Consider the following 14356-nt stretch of genomic DNA (forward strand, 5'->3'; position numbering starts at 1 on the left):
GAAGAGGAAAGAAGTCAGAGTATTCCTTCCCTGCTTTCCCACGTTTCAGCTCTGTCTTTTGCAATATCTCTATCCCTCTTTGGCTATTGGTCTACTGAGTGGCCCTGCCTCTATGGTTCTGAACTTCACTGGGCTCCTATTTTATATGTCCTCTCCCTCATACCCTAAGCTCTAGGAGTGCTAATAATTTTCCTCTGTTGCTGACCTGTAGGTACCTCCCCATCTCCTCTTTGTTGACTTAACACTGATCAACCTCTTGTAAGTAAACTTTTCCTTAAAATCTCTTCACTTGAAACATCTGGAATGAGTGCTTTTTCATGCCAGGACCCTCTCTTATGCAGACTTTGTTCCAAGGTGATACTTGTAGCTGTCACTCAAGGTATTAACAGGTCACAATACATTTATCCATTCTTTCATTGATGGGCATTTATCGTATTTTCTACTGAAGTGTGTGTTACAACAATGGTGTAGTGAATGTCCTTTTTTATGGCTATGTGTATGTGTGTGTACACTTTCGGTGAGTTTTTTCATAGAATAGGGTCTTAAAATTGGAATTGGTGGAACAAAAGGCATATATATTTTGAATTTGATTAATATTTTTTCTCCCTCCTGGGCAGAGTCAACAATTTCCTTTCCCTGGAATATACTTATATCTAAGGAGCAACAAACAAGCCATAGCTATGATAAATAAGAAAGACTCTAGTAAAACATTCATGTTAGACCATTAATTCAACAGAAATCATGAAGTTTTTTAACCTAAAAATAAAGTCTTTACAAAGGAGCTTCTGAATCCTGCAGCTATGAAGACAATGTAATCCTTCAATCAGCCTTATTTCAAGGAAAGAGAACAATTTCTGACTGTTTGAACTAATCCGACCAGGAAAAGTTCCAATAGTCTGTAAGTGTATTAGATTAAGCACATGATTCAGAATAAAACCCAAAGAACATTCTGATGGTACGTTTCAGAGCACATTCACATAATACACAACTTCTTTTTGGGGTCCAGATACCAAGGTGTCTGCTATCACATTCTAGGTTTAAGTTTATAAGGTTTAAAAAACAAAAACAAACTAAGCCAACAACTAGAACAGGAACAGATCACAGAAATGACGATCACATGGAGGGTTATCAGCAGGGAGGGGGAGGGGGGAAATAAGGGAAAAGGTACAGGGAATAAGAAGCATAAATGGTAGGTACAAAATAGACATGGGAAGATTAAGAACAGTATAGGAAATGGAGAAGCCAAAGAACTTATATGTACGACCCATGGACATGAACTAAGGTGGGGAAATACTGGTGGGAGGGGGGTGCAGGGGGGAGGGGAATAAAGAGGAGAAAAAATGGGACAACTGTAACAGCATAATCAATAAAATATATTTTTAAAAGTTTATGAGGTTTAATATCTCAAAAGCAGGGAAAGGTTCAAGGAGGAAAGAGAGAGATGTTCATTGAGCACTGAATGCAATAAATTAATAACCTAAATTTCCATCAGTAGGTAAATTGTTAGTTAAAGTTTAGTATATCCATTCTATAGAATACTATAGTGTAGTCTTAAAATGAACTTCTTTGATTATGAGTGAAGTCGAGCACTTTTCATATGTTTACGATAGGGTTTTTTTTTGGGGGGGGGACTTCTTTTCTGCCCATATCCTCCTATGTAGATTACCTGCTTATACCTTTTGCCCATATTTCTATTGCATTACCTTTTTTCTTATCCACATATAGAAGGTTTGCTATGATATGGATACTAATTCTTATTATATATGTAGCATATTTCCTTCCATTCAGTTTGCTTTAATTTTACTCATGCTGTTTTGTAGTCCTAACATCATGTAGCTAAATTAGCAATACGGCTTTTTGCCTTTGTGTCTAATAATAATAATAATAATAGACTCTTCTAGGTTCTCAATACCACTTCAATTAATATTGATGAATGGTAAGAAGTAGACATTTAATATCTTCTTCCAAATGGAAGGCCACCAATCCCAACATCTTTCCCAGAAGCCAAACCTTCTTGGCTTTCGTTGACTGTGGTCACTCCCATCTCGAAACTAGTCACTGTGGACAGGGTGCGTGGATGTGCTGATTGGCTCAAGGCAATCAAGGCAGCAACTGGAGCTGAAGATGGAGTTAGCCCCTCTCAACACATTTTAATAACTCTGAATGAATCAGGAGTGACAGACAACCAAAATAAATTGAAACTATTCCTAGAAGAAAGTACAACTTATTCTGGCTCCTTGCATTTACCATTTCGAGAAGCTCTACCTCCGGGTACTATCTCCTCTCTCAGACAAAGCATTTGAGGGAGGTGACGCCTTCTTGCGAAGTTTAGAAATGTGCAGTGGAAACATCCTTGGTCATTAGACCTTACTTGAGGGGCTGTTCTTTCCCCACCAGATACCCAAGGCCGTTTAATTCCCACGTCCCCTTTGCACTTTTGGTGCCTGCACTGCAGTGCTGCAGTGAAGGTGAGCCCGGGCTAGTAACAGAGCTCCCACAATCACTGGAGCGCATTTTTTCTCCTGTGCTGCAATAAATTTTTCACTGCCTCTTCCTTAGGCCAAAGAAAACCATCACCTGGGGAAGATTTCTCCACCATACTTAAATAACAAATTTCTAGCAGCCTTAAGGACAAGCAGAGGGAATGATTCTTGAGCCATATGAATGCAAACTTGGTCCATCCACCCTGCCTTCTTTTGCCCTTGAAGATAGTTCAAAATAACACAAAAGAGGAATTAAAATTCAGGTTGTCTGCTTGCATTGCCACCCAGACCTAGCACTACTACATTGAAAACTAATCCCTCACTAATGCTCTGTGGTCCAGAGAGAACTGAGCTGCCCCGCAATTTAAAAGCAGCAAATATTTTTGCACTCCTTTAATACCTAAAAGGACAGCATATGAAAAGACTGTTTCTTTCTCCCTGTAATAGAATCCTTGCCTCAGCTCTAACTGCTTATTAAGTCCTCTTCAGCCTGCTGGCCCCTGCTAAGGACCTCTGATGGCCCCTGTGCCCATGCCAAGCCCCTCTTACAGCCTCCAAGTGGCTTTTCCAAGGACTTTTCCCCCAGGCCATAGCTTTAAGAGCCAAGTGTGCCACCATAAAAACCTACCTGGCCCAATATAAGCCTTTAGAAAGTGCCAAGATCAAAATGTCCTGCACACAGAACAAGACCCGAGGGCCAAGGCCAGTCCCTTGCCACTCCAGAAGCCTCAATCACTCCATGTGTATTCATTGCTTCTCCCTAGTTGTGCTCCTTATTTCTTACATATCAATTTCCTGGCAAATGCATGAAATGTTTGAACATCAAAGGGGCACCCAATAAATAGCACTCTTTCTCCTTTTCCATATCCAAAACAAATTAAGAAATAAGCTAAAGGAATGGAAGAAGAAGGCCAAATTATGAATTAATTCCTGATAAACTTGGGTTGCAGGATGCAGCTTAGTAAGAGAGTCAGAAGAGTTTCCCAACACTAAGCTGCAGAATAAGATGCCACCCTCCTGGGCCAAAGTCAACTGGCCTCGCCGCGGGTGAGAGAGTCAGCCTGCCCACAGAGCAGACCTCGTGCCGGCTGGATTCCAAAGAGGAAAGGGAACGGGAATGAGCTGAGCATGCCCACATTATTTTCCAAAAATTTGCCAATTGAACCATGCCCTCCTCAGTTCAGAGTTAAGAAAGGGCAGAGGAAAAGCCGGGTGTGACACTGATGCAATTCCCTTCACCTGAAGGTCAGCATTTGTTCACATTTTTACTAGTAAAATATACGCATTACTTGGGCAATTAAATAACTTGGGTTTTGTAAAACTAAGATGGTAGAAGCAGCTGCTGGGTGGGGCTGGGGTGCTTGTTCATCATTTGGAAGTCTAAAGATAATACTTCTCAAGTATTATCAATTAGCATTAGTGAATGATGTCCCACTCTTTTAAATAGTTTTCCATATGTCTTTATGAGTACACTGAAGTTCATACTTTTATTAGCCATGCATTTAAAAACACGATTCGCAATGTGGAGCAAGGTTTAAATAAAAGTGTTTCTCAATCACAGAGACAAACATTTACAGACTTCCCAGATTCCTTCCATTGTTCTGTCCGCTCTTTCTTTTTGTCAGTGCCTCACCCATGACTTGAATGAAAGGGCCACACCACAAGGTGTGAAAGTAATTTCCTGAGTGGTCACTAAGCAGCCAGATGACACTCCCTGGGAGTTCAGGGGATTTAGCTCTGTGTAGGATAAACCTTGGCCAATGGAAAGGAGACGGGAGGGAATCAGGTAGATAAAAGCCCTCTTCTTTCTTTCTTGAACTATTCTGAGGTGTAGCTTCTTCCTGCAACATTTCTGAAGAATTTTTCTGAGTACTGAGCAAACATGCCTGCTGAAAGACCTGCTATAGAGGAGACCACTTTGGATCCTTCCTTCCCTTTTTCCTCATTATCGCCACAGGGAAACTATCTGGGCTGGGGCCCTCTTACTCTCACCTTAAGATGCCAACCTCAGCAATTAACGCATCCAATCTCCCACAAATCTGACACTTACTGAGTGTTTCTTTAGGAAGGCAAAGAGAGAATTACATTACACATTCTATAGGAAACCTTCTTTTTAAATATTCTTTGAGTTTCTTCCTCTTTCCTCAAAGGTTCTGCAGCTTAGAGCTCACCCATCTTCACTTCCTCTTTTCTTCAATCTTCTTATAAAATTTCCTTGCAAGTATCGCCCTCATTCTGTGGTGGGCAGAGCAATTTGGTCTCCTCTCGGCATTTTAATTCTCCACACTGCCAATACCCTGCTTAATTCAACAAAGGCCCTCTGGTGAGCTGAGTACACAAAGCATTCATTCTTCGTTGTGGGCAAGAAGGGAGGCATTGCCAGTATAGCATTTTAATACATTTTCCCTATGTCACACAGACATAAAACAAAATCTCAAGGAGGCAAGAAGTGGAGGGAAGAAGAGCTATGTCAGGGTGAAGCAAGTATGGGATCTAGAAAGGCACCGTTTGCGGTGATATTTGGTGAAGGGAGAGCAGATCAGGAATGTGGATCTCCAGGGAGGGGCAGACACAACCTAAAACTGGGTTCAAACGAGGCCAAATCCCTGTGCAAGAGGAGACCAGGAGCTGGGAAGGGTTTTCAGGAACACTGGGCACGGGCAACAGGAATGCAGTTTAATACTCGGTAAATATTACACTCAATAAACACCCCTGCAAGTTTACTGCCAGAATCAGAACTGATCCCCCTGGCAATGACACTGATTTTGAAAGTGGACAAATAGACCGCCTGCCTACAGTCCAGGGTTGAGGACCCAGGAAACCAAGAAGTTCCCTATTCCTAGTACCATATTTTCCCCTCATGCTTAAGAATAATACATTCAACTGATGTATTAGTTTTGTATTGCTGCTGTAACAAATTACCGTAAACTTAGTGGCTTGACACAATAAACTTAATATCCTGTAGTAATGTGGGCTAGAAGTCCAGCATGGGTCTGGCTGGACTGACATCGGGGTGTTGGCAGGGCTGCTTCCTTTCTGGAGGCTCTAGGGGAGAATCCCCTTCCTGGCCTTTTCCAGCTCCCAGAGGCCCTCTTCATTCCTCGGCTCGTGGCCCCTTCCTCTATCTTCACAGCCAGCAGGTTGAGTCCTCTCATCACTTCGTTCGGCCTCTTCTGCTTTCCTCTTCCACTGTTTAGGACCATTCTGATTGCCTTGAATCCACTGGGATAATCCAAAAATAATCTCCCCATTTGAAGGTCAGCACATTAGCAAATTTAAATTCCATCTGCAACCTGAACTCCTTATTGCCATGTAACATAACATAGTCACAGACTCAGGGGATTAGGCAGTGTGTATCTTTGAGGAGCCCGTATTCTGCCTGCCACATGGTGATGTAAGTACTATGGAGGAGAAACAAAGTAGGGACTGGGAGAGGGAGTGACCATTCTTCCATTGGCATGTCTCCCTCTGACCACAGTTGGAAAGGTTCTCTCTTTTTGCTTTTAAGGATTCATTTCATTCATTCAAATCAAAATATTCTCTCCACCTCAAGGTTCAATAATCACACATGTAAAGTCTCTTTTGCCATGTAAAGTAACAAATTAATACTTGCGGGTACCAGTAGAATGTAGTTAGGATGTGGGCATCTATGAGGAGCCATTATTCTGCATGCCACCTTTTACCTGTGGTGGAATTTTCTAGACATCTAAGCTTGTCAGTGACTGAAATCTCCAGCTGGTGCTCTGGCAAAAGCCCTTACAGAGAATTCCACTTGTAGATATCATTATTTCAATTCAGCCAGAAAGCACAAGTTGAGATTTTTCACTTTTAGCTCCCTAGACTGGAATAACGTGTGCATCTTTTTTTCTCTTCTCTTGACTGGGAAGTGAGGCAGCAGTACGGTGCCGCCAGGACCATCAAGATACGAAGGAGTTACATCAGCCCAGATAATGCCCCGGTGTTCCCTTCGTGAAATCAACATCTCTCCCCCAATCCCTGGCAACCACTGATCTGCTCTCCATCCCTTTACTTTTGCCTTTCTGAGAATGCCATAAGGTTTGTAGTCTTTTGGGCTTCTTTGACCAAAATGCACTTGAGATTCACTCAAATGTTGAGTATATCAATAGTTTTTCCCTTTAAAGTTTTGAGTAATATTTCATCATATGGATATACTCCAGTTTATCATTCACGTGCTGATGGACATTTGGATTTCCAGTATTTGGGGATTATGAATAACGCTGCAATAAACATTCATGTACAGTTTTTTTGTGTGAATTTAATTTTCGTTTATCTTGGGTAACATTTAGGATTACTAGGTCACATGATAAGGGAATGTTTATCTTTATAAGAAACTGCCAAATCCTTTTTCAAAGTGGTGGTACCATTTTGCATTCCTACCGTCAATGTATGAGAGGTTCCCGTTGTTCTTAATCTTTATCAATAGCATTTAATATTGTCAGTTTTATGTTTTGTTTTAGTTTGTTTTGATTTGGGTTGGGTTTTTAGCCATTCTAATAGTCATGTGGCCTGGCTGGTGGGGCTCAATGGATTGAGCACCAGCCTGGGAACCAAAGGATCACCGATTCAATTCCCAGTCTGGGCACATGCCTGGGTTGTGGGCCAAGTCCCCAAAGTGGGGCACGTGAGAGGCAACCACATATTGATGTTTCTCTCCCTCTCTTTGTCCCTCCCTTCCTCTCTGTCTAAAAATAAATAAATATAATCTTTTAAAAAAATAATAGGCATGTGGTATTATCTCACTGTGGTTTGAATTTGCAATTCCCTAATTATTAATGATGTTAAACATATATTTTTTTGCTTATGTGCCACACATACAAGGTCTTTCCAGAAAAGGTCCAACCATTGTTAATATGAGAACAGTTTGCACGATATCAATGTAACTTGGCAGTCAAGGAGAGTGGACTGGAATACGCATGTGTGAGTGAGCATGTGTACTGTGTGGCCGTTGCATTCCAAATGGCTGAGTAGGTAAAGCAACGAATCTCATCAATATTTGCATGAAGCTTGAACATTCCTCCATGGAAACTATTCGAATGATTCAGAAGGCTGCAGCTATGGGCAACTGGTGATGGGCAGCTTCATCACGACAATGTGCCTGCTCATGCATCACAGGGTCACAATCACTCTGGTGACTCAGCCCCCTTAGGTCAAGTGACAAACCCAGGAACCAAGCATAACTAATTAGACTTTCTCCCTTGGGTCCTATGGAAGATTGAATTACTGGCCCAGATTTTTGCTCCTCCCTCTATGCAAGCCCTTTACCATGTACCTTTGCAAATTTTCTCACTCAAGAATAACTATATTTCCCTGAATTTTCACTTCTGAGTTGGCCATGTGACTTGCTTTGACAAGCAGAATAAAGCAAAAGTGACAGAGCACTTGTTCTGTCGAGAACTTCAGAGGCCGTAGGACAGCTCTTGCCCCTGCTGGTAGGCAAGGAGAAGTTCTTCCCTTGAATGTAGATGGAGTTTGGGGTAACCATCCCACTGGCTAGCTGGAATTACTGAATTGACACTGTGAAAGAGGATTTGTGTCATGTAAGAGTAAGTTAGAAAGCAAAAGGGGTAGCCCGGACTGAGACTCGATCAAAGACAAGTGAGGCCACTCCCACTGAATAGACCTTAGGGAGCGATGTGACACCACGTACAACTCATTTTTATTATTCCACAGCCCCTATGTCTCCAAATATGCATGTTAAAGTTGTTATATCTTCATTCTCTTTTGTCCCTATTTTATCTAACTTTAATATTGTTCAATGGCTTTCTCTTGATGTATTTGCTTGGTACATTTTTTGCTCCCTTTCTCTTCTTTTTTAAATTGTTCTTTTGACCCAGGTAATATATTTTCTTACTTTTGAATCTCAGTATTAAAATGCTGAGAACAAAACCAACATTCCTTTGCCCTTTTCATCCAATTTTTTTACTGAATGTAGTGAGGTGACATTGGCTTCAGGTGGACAATTCTATGACACATCATCTGTATATTGTATTGTGTGTTCACCACCCCAAGTCAAGTCCCCTTCCATCACCATTTACCACTTCCCCCACCACACTTTCCCTCTGGTAATCACCATGCTGTTGTCTGTGTCGATGAGGTTTTGGGGTTCTTTTCCTTAATCCCTTCACCTTTTTTATGCAGCCCCACAACCCACCTCCCCTCTGACAACTGTCAGTCTATTCTCTGTCAATGAGTAGGTTTCTACTTTGTTCATTAGTTTATTTTGTTCATTAGATTCCACGTATGAGTGAAATCATATGGTATCCATCCAATATTATTCAGAGTCTTCCAAGAAACATCCACCATGATGGAATTAGACATATAAGAAATTTATTAGGGAAAATGACTGTAGAGAAAATGAGGAGAGGTTGAGAAAACTGTCAGACCACAATGCAGGTGTGTCTCTGCGTGAAAGAAAGAAGGAATGAAGGAAGACAGAGGAAAAGTGTCTTAGACTGCAATGCAGTTCTAAAGAAAGTTTGGCAAGGTCACTTGGGAGTCCTCAAGTCAAAGTCACCTGCAATCCATCACCAAGTTTGGGTTGGGTTTTGGGTTAAGGCCATGTTTCCCACGGCTGCTCCTAGCCAATGACTGAGTGTGGTGGTGACACTAAGGTAAGACAACACCCGGGAGCTATGAGGTTCCTCTGGCTGCTCTTTCCACATGACTCACTCCACCTCGGCTTTTCCTAACTTAGACCTCTTATTTCTTGCATTTTCCTTCTGTGCATCCTTTCAAACCCATAGCAAAATGGTCCAGGGACTGCTTTCATTTATGGGGAGGGATTGCATTTATGTTCTAGGCAGTCAATAGGAAATAGCCTAAAGTACAGGAGAAAAGCGAGTGAGGGGATACTTAGGCTTTTTTGCCTAGAGCCTAGTCTAGGAATTGGTGTGACTCTTAAAATTCAGCATTATTTACCAGAACAGAAAATTCAAATGATATACACGGTCTGTCTAGAAAGTATCCAGCCATGTACTATGAAAAATAGAGACATTTACTGAAAAAGATACATGATACAAGAAACATGGTACATAGGACAATGACACCTCTGTCCCCATCAACATAGGCACCTTGGGACCTCTCACAGTTCTCCCAATCGCCACCATGCCCTGTTGTATTTTCCTGAATCTCATCGATGATGAAATCTTTTCCCTTTCAAAGTTGATTTTAGTTTTGGGAAAAGCCAGAAGTCACAGGGCACCAAATCTAGGCTGTAGGAGGTTTATTCACCTGGGTGATTTGATGTTTCACCAAAAAGCTCTGCACCAGGTGTGATGCATGAGCAGAGACATTGTTGTGATGAAGCTGCCAATCACCAGTTGCCCATAGCTTTGGTCTTCTGAATCATCCGAATAGTTTCCATGGAGGAATGTTCAAGCTTCACACAAAACTGGATGCAGATTCATTGCTCTACTCTCTCAGTCATTTTGAATGTGACAACCACACAGTACACATGCTCACTCAATGGCATCTACCACCCCCACTGACTATTACAGTGAGGTCATCATTGTTCACGCATGTGCATTCCAGTCCACTCTCTTCTTGGCTGCCAGGTTGCATCAATGTCTTGTAAACCATTCTTGTTATATTAACAGTGGCTGGACTTCTTCCGGACAGACCGCATATACGATGTATAGTCTTTGCATACTTACCATTTAAGTGGCAGTAGGCAACTGGTAGGGGATTCAAGGCTTCAGAGTTTCACTCATGTCTGTCTCCAGGCAGAGAGTTGACTCACAAGAACTCTACTGATCCTCCCAAATTCCGCACTGTAAAGTGGAGGAAAAATAATTTTGGCCCTCAAAAAGCAGATTTCAGCAGATGGTTACCATAGCCATAGAGAAAACTCAGGAGTACATCTGTAAAATGTCTAATTCTGTGAAACATGCCTCCAGGCACTAGTAACACCAAACTCTACCCCGTATTTCCCAATCACATGCCTTCACGCCTCAACCCAGTGCATTCCCAGATTCTGTTCAGCTGCATGGGCAGCCCACCTTCAACTTGTTGTTTGTTGGTTTGGGGCTGGGCAAATTCCCGTTTATCCTTCAATACTTAAAATCACATCTCCCCAGCAAAGCCTTCCCAGAATAGTCCTTTCCCATGTATACTCTCACAGAAGGTTGTTCAAACTTATTTCATTGCCCTGTGACCTCTCTCTTTTTCTCTCGAACACACACACACACACATATACCCCTGTGCTTCCTGAGGGCAGGAAAAATGCTTTTGACACCTGAAACTTAGCGTACAGTAGGTGCTTGATATGCTTTTATTGGAAGGAAGGAAAAAAGAAAAATGACTAATGCAGAACTCCTTTCCAGATAGAAATTTGCCTGAACTGTATGCAAATGTGCATCCTCCAAACTACATTAGATAATTCTCCCTCACACCGTGTACGAGAGTCATTGTTCACAGTTACTTCAGCTATTTTAATGACTCGGCCAGAGGCCACAGAATTATGCCACAGATTGTGCCAAGCACTAATGCAGTTATGCCATATGCACATGGCCTAGTTCTCACTTGATTAATTAAGATACACTGTGCTCAGGAAGGAGGCACTGGCCCTAGGAAGAAGGTCTAACACCCCAGCCCTGAAGAAAACATACCTATTATTCCCAGCATGCACCACGTTACATCACATTATTAAGTAGTGTTACAACACGCCCTTGGCTTTGAATCATTCTCAGTGTTCCCGAAGTGAAGACTAATACATAGTCAGTGCTCACTTCCTACAGAACTACCAAGGAAAACAAGATACGATGCTCCTGTGGCTGAAACGGAATGGCAGAATGTGTTTATACGAATATCCTATGCAAATTGAGGGAGAGCAGGGAGTGATGGGAATGGATGCTGAGAAAAATCAGTGAACAGGTAGGGAAAGGAAAGATTTTGAAAAGTTTCCATGCATGTATGAATCAACATCTTCCAATTAGGCATAATATTGACTTGCACTCCTATTAATCATAGCAAACATTTCACAGCACTTCCATTAGCCACCATTTTCACATATTACAATAATAGATTTGTAAAGCACTTTCAGATGCATTATTTCAGTTGCTCATGACAACAACCTGAAGGAGGTTATTAATTTTCTTCATAAACTTAGAGAGGTTAGGCCAAGCATCCTACACAAAAAATAATGACCCAGCCTACAAGTTTGTTCTAGCCCAGCTGACGGAGACACTGGCTATGTCCCATTAAGGAAGATGGCCTTCAGTTTCAGCGAGTCAGATCCGCCTTCGTCCCACCCACCCCCACTCCCACTCACGACCCCAGCTGTGGTTGTATTCCCACCCAAAAAGCAACTGGCCTTTCCAGGGCCTAAATGATGGTTGAAAAGGAGACCTAGGGCTCAACTGTTCTTTACAGAATTATCTCCAAAACAGCAAAACAGATCAGTAAGAACACTCCCCTGGGAGCTCTTTACCTACACAAAAGAGAAGATCTTTTTAATGAGACTGCTCACTAAATAAACAAATTAGCAAACATCACTTGGCTCTTCTCTACTTACAACCTTCCCCAAAGTAAACTAGGTCCACCCTCCCAGGCAAATAACATAGGAGGTAGGAAACCAACACAAATTTAGCAACTATGAAGCTTTTCAGCAGGCCTTCTCACCTAACTTCCTTGCAAGAAGGTGGCCTTTGAAAAACACCTTAATTTATATGGAGCTAAAACCAAAAGGAGATCCAGAGGCAAGTTCATATATTTTAAGAATTCCTTCCTTGGGCCTTCCAAGCTTCTTTTACCATAAAATGGCTTTCATCCCTTACAAAGGTGTTCCCTAACCTTAAAATGTTATTTGTAGTCTGCCACAAAAAATGTCTGCAAATTATAACTAAGTAGCACCCACTGTTTGTCTTCTTCCCAAAGCAACTTCGAAAGTGATACTATTTTTTTGCATCCTTCCTAAGGAGAGATTGAGGTGCAGAGAAGTAAAGAGACTTTCCTGCACTCATTCCAAAATTAGCAGGGGCTTTGTTTTTGTTCTTGATGAAACAATTATTAAAGATTTGGGGATATCACTTTTCCATAAATGGCAAGATATTGCTGGCCAGAAATATTTAATCACCATACCGTCTTCCAATCTGGCAGAAGGTGAAAGAGAACGATTTTGGATCAAGTGTCAAAATGAGCCAGTTGGCCTTGTTCTCACTGAGATTATTTACAAGAATAACAGGACAGCTTCTAAGCCAGGCTGAGAGTCAGCAGGACCTGAATTTGAGCCCTGGTTCAGCTGCTTAATGTGACCTTGAAAAATGGTTCTGAGACTCAGTTTCCTCATCGATGCAGCAGCTTCTCAGAGTTTTCATCAGGATTAAAAGAAATTAACAAAGATAAGTGGCTTAGTACACACAGTGCTCCATAAACATTGGCCATTGTTATTATGTATTTAACTGTAGAGAGAACATCTGCTTATCAGACTAGTGGGGGGTTTTTTGTTTGTTTTTTCCTGTGTACAACAGGCACTTCTGGAAGATATAAATCAAAACCCTAATATTTTGAATCATCTTTTTATATTTCTTCCCATTATAAACAAGGGACAATGAGTTATATGTGACTATTAAAATGGAGTTGTTAGAAAAAGTATGGAAGTTTGCAACAGGCAGTCCAGATTACAACCTAATATTCAGTCATTTGCCTCCTTGTGTATTTTTTCCAAATGAGGGGAAGTGGGAGAGACAATTCATGAGCGAGAATTTTCAGGTGACACTGCGCACAGCTGTCCTTGCCTGTGCAGGGGGAGAGAGACTGAAGGCCACTGCCTTAAGAGACCCTGAACTTTGTAGTTGTGTTAAGTTTTCTAATTACCTGTTTGAGCCAAATTTGGAAGGAACTTTGAAACTGCCAACCCATTTTTTTAGGAAACAGAGTGGGATATGGAGTTAGCACATCTAGTTCACAGGAAAGCTATGTTATACTATCATATTTTTATAATCCATGTAAACAATAATTAAATGTCTTATAATCTAAAAGGTGTGAAATTACTCGCCCAACATCAAGAAGAAAAAGTCACTATGAAGAGACAGCTAATACTCAATGTGATCACATGAATTTTAGTGTAAACTAATAAAATAGCTCCCCTTTAGAAATTTTTAGCATATGAAATTATTTTTGCCCTGCAAGTTACTCCAAAGTACATTTTAAAAATATTATTTACAGTTGCTATCCAGTAAAGGTTACATTTCAAATGTATCTTGATTAGACAATCACATGTAACAGAAGTTCCTTTCCTTGAAAATGCCTGCAGGAGTTCACAACACATAACTTTGTTTTACTGTAACACCGATACTCTTTTCCTATTCCAGCTTTTGCCTGCTTCTTTTTAAGACACAAAAAGTATCCATCTTCTCAATCTCCCTAGCTTTCAGGCCACTTGACAATAGCAGAATGCAAATTGCTCACTAACTACATATTTAAATAACCACTGTATAATAGAAGCTTAGCAGAGGTGTCCTGGGAAAAAAACCCAAATCAATGACCCTGTATAAGATGTGTATTCTCCTCATTGAAAGTCTCCCAGCACTATCTGTCCCCACCTGCCAAGCCAACTTTATCTCTTTGTATGTCCGGAACACCCCTCCACCCCCTTCAAATTTGTTTCTTGCTGACCTACCAATCAGAATCAGTGCCTTGCTCAAAAATCCTCAAGGACTTCCATATCAGTTAAGATTTGCATTTGGCAGCTAGTAACAGAGCCCAGAAATAATAGTGGCTTGAACAAGATAAACGTTTATTTTTCTTTTCTGTAAAAGAATTCTGCTGATAAGCAATGCAGAGCTGGTGTGGCATCCCCTATAGTTCCCCTATCGTTCTGCTCCACAATGCACCTTCTATTCTCAGGAACAAAG

At 41.3% G+C, this 14356-nt stretch overlaps 1 protein-coding gene across 1 annotated transcript in view; it reads right to left on the bottom strand.

Annotated features, from left to right (window-relative positions):
• The window catches only part of DDX47 (DEAD-box helicase 47), a 41362-nt gene extending 31087 nt beyond the window's left edge, over positions 1-10275 (bottom strand). The window contains exon 1 of the mRNA XM_024575727.3: positions 10157-10275. Within this exon, the coding sequence (XP_024431495.3) occupies positions 10157-10159 (3 nt within the window). The 5' untranslated portion in view covers positions 10160-10275. The remainder of the gene's footprint in view (positions 1-10156) is intronic.
• Positions 10276-14356: the final 4081 nt, after the last annotated feature.

The sequence above is a fragment of the Desmodus rotundus genome, chromosome 3 (genome assembly GCF_022682495.2).
Source record: "Desmodus rotundus isolate HL8 chromosome 3, HLdesRot8A.1, whole genome shotgun sequence".
Classification (NCBI taxonomy): domain Eukaryota; kingdom Metazoa; phylum Chordata; class Mammalia; order Chiroptera; family Phyllostomidae; genus Desmodus; species Desmodus rotundus.